We start from the raw sequence: 6,236 nt of genomic DNA, 5'->3' as shown, positions 1-6,236 counted from the left end.
CTTAGTTCTTTCCCTTCCGGGAACGTCTTTTGAGGGCATTTCCCAAACTATTTATCTATTTATTCATTTACTTATTCATCTATTTATTTATTCATTCATATTTCTATTTATATTTTTCTTTATTTTTTGTTTATTTATTTATTTATAATTTCATTTATTTATTTATTTATAAATCTATTTATTTGTTCATTTATTTATTCATTTTTATTCATTTATAAATTTGTCTATTTATTTATTTATTAATTTATCAATTCATCTGTTTATTTATCAATGTATTTATTGTTTCAATAATTTACTTGTTTATTCACCAGGTTATCTAATTATCAGTTTATTTATCATTTTATCAATTTATGCATTTATCAATTTATATCTATTTGGTTGCTTAAGAACATAAAAAATAAGAATGAAGGAGACTGCAAGAGACCCATAAGGCCTACACTAGGTAGTTCCATGTCTATTACCACCTGTCATCCCCATCCATAAAGTTGTCTAACCGTTTCTTAAAACAAGTGATAGTTTCAGCGCTCACTACATGGTTACTAAAACTATTCCACTCGTTGACCACCCTATTAGTAAACCAATTCTTGCCTATTTCCTTCTTAAATCTAAATTTGTCCAATTTAAATCCATTACTGCAAGTCCTGCCCTGTTGTCTTAATATGATGACCTTGTTTGTGTTACCCTTGTTAAAAACTTTGATCCTCTTGAACACCTCCATTAGATCATCCCGCACTCTGAGTCTTTCCAGATAGTGTAAGTTAAGGTGCCTAAGCCTCTCTTCGTAAGGTAAATTTCTGAACCCATATATCATTTTGGTCATTCTCCTATGTACTGATTCTAGTGAATTGATGTCCATTCTATAAGACTATCCCCCACTTTTACGTTACTCGCCAGGTGTTCATTATTAGTTAAAAGTAAGTCCAGAGTATTCTCTCCCCTCGTAGGATCGGTAATCATTTGCTTTAGGAAATTATCCTGCACCTCATCTAAGAAATTTTGCGCTTCCTGATCTACTAAAATTTCCCAATCAATGTTTCTACAATTAAAATCTCCCATGATCACAACGTTTTTGTACTGGGGTGCCCTGTGAATTTCGTGAATCAGAGGATCAGTCTGCTCAATGCTGAAGTTAGGAGGTCTATGTAAGACGCCAATAATAAGTTTCTTATTCTTGCCTATAATCACCTAGATAGATTCCGTACTGTCCTCTTCCTTAGTCAAATTGTTGGTAATACAATTCATTGTATTCTTAACGAAAAGGGCTACTCCTCCCCCAATCCTACCAACCATCTCCTCATGAAAAACTTATATCCTTCCATCTCGATTTCCGGAAGGAAATGTTTATCAGCCATATTGATCCAGGATTCAGTAATAGCTATGATATCAAATATCTCTACATATGTTTTACCTCGCAGCAAGTATTTTTTTTATTACGCTTCTGCTGTTTGTTTAGTAAACTTTTAGTTCATCCTCCCTCCACCTGATTAGGTGATTCTTTTCGCAGTCCACCTCTGAGCTGTTTCTATTGCCTAAACTATATTCCGATACTTCCCCCCTGACTCCCACGTAATCTACCCGAAGAAACCCTGCAGGATGCCTACTTCTGTTTCAAGGGATTCAGCAAGAAGCCGAAATCCTTTGGGTGGCAAGTGCACACCGTCTCTTGTATATAAATTATTCTTGCCGTAAAAGCGATCCCAGTTGTCGACAAATACTCATCCATTAACCTTACAATGTTTTGCCAGCCTGCAATTCATCCCAATAGCCCTGGAATGTCATATGCCTCCAACTCTACTCCTCGGAAGGATTCCACATACAACAGGAATCCCTCCCTTATTTCTTATCTAATTATTTATTCATGTGTCTGCCATTTTTGCCTGTTTACCGATCTTTGAAATATAAAAAAATAATTATAGTAATACTACTACTACTAGTACTACTACTACTACTACTACTACTACTACTACTAATAATAATAATAATAATAATAATAATAATAATAATAATAATAATAATAATAATAATAATAATAATAATAATAATAATAATAATAATAATGATAATAATAATAATAATAATAGTGATAATAATAATGATAATAATATAATAATTATAATAATAATAATAATAATAATAATAATAATAATAATAATAATAATAATAATAATGATAATGATAATAATAATAATAATAATAATAATAATAATAATAATGATAATAATAATAATAATAATAATAATAATAATAATAATAATAATAATAATAATAATAATAATAATAATAATAATAATAATAATAATAATAATAATAATAATAATAATATTAATGATAATAATAATAATAATAATAATAATGATAATAATGATAATAATAATAAATATCAAGTGCAAACGACGATGATAACCTTCATGACATGTTAGTATTTACTATGAAACAGTTGTATTCAAGGACATTCCTTCGGTCACACAATATGGCGCCGCGTTTGTCGTCGATTTCAGACAGAAACGATTGGCGCTCCAATTAAATGACGAACAAGCAAATGCAGTGTACCACTGCTGTAAGGGAATCGACCAAGGTTTTGATAACATTTGGTTTCCTAAGGAAGTGAACGCCCAAGCCATTAAGTTCCTCAGAAATTTTTCTAATCTGGTTGACGCGAAGTGATCTTGTATAGAAACTTCCTTTCCGTGGTTCCGTGTAGGAAAATGGATCAAGCATGCACGTTTCATGCGGACACAAGCATACACGCTTCATGCTGACAGGCAAGTAAATTCAAAACACTGTGGTTGAGGTCCAGGGGGGTACAATTCCCAGAAACCACGGAGTAGACCTGTTGTCCAAAACAGTCCGTATCTCTGTTACACGTCAACTAGTATAGAAACGTCACATGACGTCACACAGAGTTGGTTCACGTTACAAGGCGACGCAACCCGACGCAAATTACCCCTGTGACGTCACCCCGTCACAGAAATGTCAAGTGGTTCCTGACACTAACACCTTCAGTCGGCGAGCTTTGAATCTCAGACCTACCAAAGAAACAGTTCTTGTGTGGCACCACATGGGGTACTTGCAGGGCAGACACAAAGTCGTCCTGGCTGTTACTGACCCCTATAGGCAATGAGTTGCAATGAGACAATAAGTCGGCAGAAGACCTTCTAGTCCATAACGTGGTCGGAGGAAAAAATCGTTTGGGGTTAGCTAAGATAAAATTTATCAAAATCGACATTTGCGAGGGATCCAGAGTTCTTCGTAAGGGAGATCAGGAGGCTTCGAGGAGAGACCGGGGCCCTTTGTGAAGGGGCCAGGGTCCTTCGAAGGAAGACAAAGGCCCTTCAAGAGAAAACCAGAGTTCTCCGTGGGGGAGGTCAAGAGTCCTCGAAGAGGAAGACCAGGATCCATCGTGGGGAAGCCAGGATCGTAAAGTGAAAAATCGACATTTCCTCTAAAGTATGATTTCTTATCACGCATAGATGAAATGTCAATAATTTCATAAATTTGAATAGTTTAGTTTGTTACAAGGCGACTGTGAGAGTCGGTTGTGGTAACTGAGAGCAGCGTTCATTTCTGACCATTTCAAGTCGAACTTTCTAACGATTTGATAGTCAGATCCTCAATCACGTCTACTAGATCGTTTGCTATTTTGTCCGTTACAAATTCAGTGTGGTAGTAGACCGTGAACGAAAGACGTCTTCTGAACGTATGTAATGTGATCCCCGTCAGGAAAGGGCAACTGTTGGCGGAGGCAGATTGGACAACGTCGACCAGGTGCAGACAGCTCTTAGGGTCGAGGGTAAAGGGCGGGAAGTATTTGTCTACGTTGCCCATGTTGCTGGTTCTGTTTGAAAGAAATAAGCAGTTAAGACATATCATAAACATACATACATACATACATACATACATACATACATATACCAAAGGTTTTTTCCCCCTTACAAGGGAGGTAGCAAAAAACAAAGGCATAAAAATATTCCCACCCATTCCATCCCCACATACTCCACTCCCATCCACCCCCTCCCTCCCTCTTGGCACCTCCTGGATGACGGGTCATCCCTGCATCTCACCCACTGCCCTGGGTCAGAAGCAGTGTCGCAAGACACAGCACATCCACAGCAATGCCGCTTCATATTATAAACTGTTTGGGTAAATAAAACCTGGCACTTAATATCATACAACTCTCTACAGTTGCCTGTACTTGTACGCAGTGCGGCGTTGGAATGGTTATGTTTGTGTGAAGTTACGACAAATCTATTAACAAGCCCTGCTAGTGGGACTCGAACCCATGTGGTAAGCAGTCGCACAGGTAAGGGTTCGAGTCCTAGTGGCAGAGCTTGTATCCAATGGTTATGTTGCATGCGACGTATTGTATGTGCGTTCTGTGTACAGGTATGTTGGGTGTGTTTGGGTTGTTGCTCATTGCTATCATTAATCTTTTGTACCTTTAATTCAACTCTATTCAAGTTACTCTCAACCGGGACCCATGTCACTGAAGTATTCTAAATTTGTTTTCCAATTCATATGTATTACTTGCATAGAAATTGTAATTTTCATAAGCTGCTTAATTTTGTCCTATATAACACAAATGCAATTCATCCGTATTTAAAGATAATGAGTAGAATACGTTTCTTCCTAATAACGGCAGACCCAGGATAAAAAAAAAATGGAGGGAGGGAATGACCTGATGCGTCTGGGGGTCTAGCCTGAATTTTGTAAATATGGATGACGCTTTTAAAGAGATGTACTTTGTAGCACGAATATGATTATTCTGAATATAAATTAAAGCATATGTTCTCACTTAATTTTTTTCTTCAGAAGATTGGGCAAAAGTACTACTTAATCTTACATTTTAAAGATTTACCCTCGGTGATGTCACTGTAATACTGCTTTCTGCCATGTACCATTGTACATGTGGCAGTTTTCTTGGTTTCTACAATGAGGTAATGAAAGAAAAAATTTGAGGAGGGTGGCTTCCGCCATTGCTTCCTAATAACAGTTATGGGAGGGACGGGGTAAACATAAGAACACCTAAGAACATAAGAATGAAGGAGACTGCAAGAGACCATAAGGCCTACACAAGGCAGCTCCATATCCATCACCACCTGCCATCCCCATCCATAAAGTTGTCTAACCGTTTCTTAAAACAACTGATAGTTTCAGCGCTCACTACATGGTTACTAAGTCTGTTCCATTCGTTGATCACCCTATTAGTAAACCAATTCTTGCCGATTTCCTTCTTAAATCTAAATTTAGTGCTACAGAGGTATATTATACTGCATGTCATTAGGATCTATCAACGAAGAAAGAGTGGGACACATTCTTCCAATCAATGTTCTAGGTGCCAATACCTGTAGACGCAGAAAAGTGCGGGATTCGAACCCAAAACTACAAACATGCGAGACCAGCACTCTTCCTATTACGCCACCAGCGCACTAATAACTAAGAAATACAAACAATTCCTTTATCAACTATTTCTGTAGAGACTAAGTAAAGATATTTCAGCAAATGGCAAAGTTAACTACTCACGCGTAAGGTAAAACGGGAGGTGTGTCGACTCCGATTTTCAGTGATGTCTCCTTTTCGAAAATGAAGAACGCCACGGCCTGCCGGAAGGTGTCTTTGGTTTCGATATTCTTCTGCGACTCTTTGTGTAGTTGGGTCGCAAGGTTCCAGAATCCTTCCTGAGCGAGGGAAGAAGAGCTGAGGCGTTGTTCTAACGGGTAGACGCTCACGTGAGGACCAAGCGCCCCCTTAGACGTGCCGCCCCTCCAGTAACGTCGCAGATTGATGGCGTGGACACTATTGACGCTGAAGCCTTCTGGCTTGCCTTTCTCGAGTCCCGCTTTAGCCATAACCGCGACGAAGGCGAGGTTGATGAGGGTGCAGAAGCCTGTGTGTACGGTAATACCCTCCTGCTTACAACGACTCAAGAATCTGGCCGTCAGGGTCTCGTCAAAATGTCGAACGATCAAACGGTTTGTCTTCTCCTTTGGGTCCACCGGACTTAGTTCCAATAACTCGAGCTTCGACTGGGCAATTAGCGTAATCTCTTGCAACGCTCTCGCTTTGGCCCATGGGTTTGCCAGCAACTTCAAGAGTTCCCATGCCATAAACAAGAGAGTTTGCTTAGATGGAGAGAAGTCGAAGACAGGCTCCGGGAATCCTTGTACTTCACAAGAAATGTTTTTTCCCAAAAGCGAGAGAAGGTGTCCGACGAGAGTAAAGTTTGAAGTCCCGTCAGT

General features: G+C 38.5%; 1 protein-coding gene across 1 annotated transcript in view; it reads right to left on the bottom strand.

Moving 5' to 3' along the window:
• Positions 1-2,304: 2,304 nt before the first annotated feature.
• Positions 2,305-6,236, bottom strand: part of LOC143029501 (uncharacterized) — an 18,768-nt gene continuing 14,836 nt past the window's right edge. The window contains exons 5-6 of the mRNA XM_076192159.1: positions 5,521-6,236; positions 2,305-3,835 (exon numbers count right to left, since the gene is read on the bottom strand). The exon at positions 5,521-6,236 is cut by the window's right edge and continues 42 nt beyond it. Coding sequence (XP_076048274.1) covers positions 3,574-3,835; positions 5,521-6,236 — 978 coding nt within the window. The 3' untranslated portion in view covers positions 2,305-3,573. The remainder of the gene's footprint in view (positions 3,836-5,520) is intronic.

This window comes from Oratosquilla oratoria, chromosome 11, assembly GCF_046742065.1.
Source record: "Oratosquilla oratoria isolate Oo_2021 chromosome 11, ASM4674206v1, whole genome shotgun sequence".
Taxonomy (NCBI): Eukaryota; Metazoa; Arthropoda; class Malacostraca; order Stomatopoda; family Squillidae; genus Oratosquilla; species Oratosquilla oratoria.
Note: the sequence above shows the minus strand (reverse complement) of the source record. Positions and strands in the feature narration are given on the sequence as shown.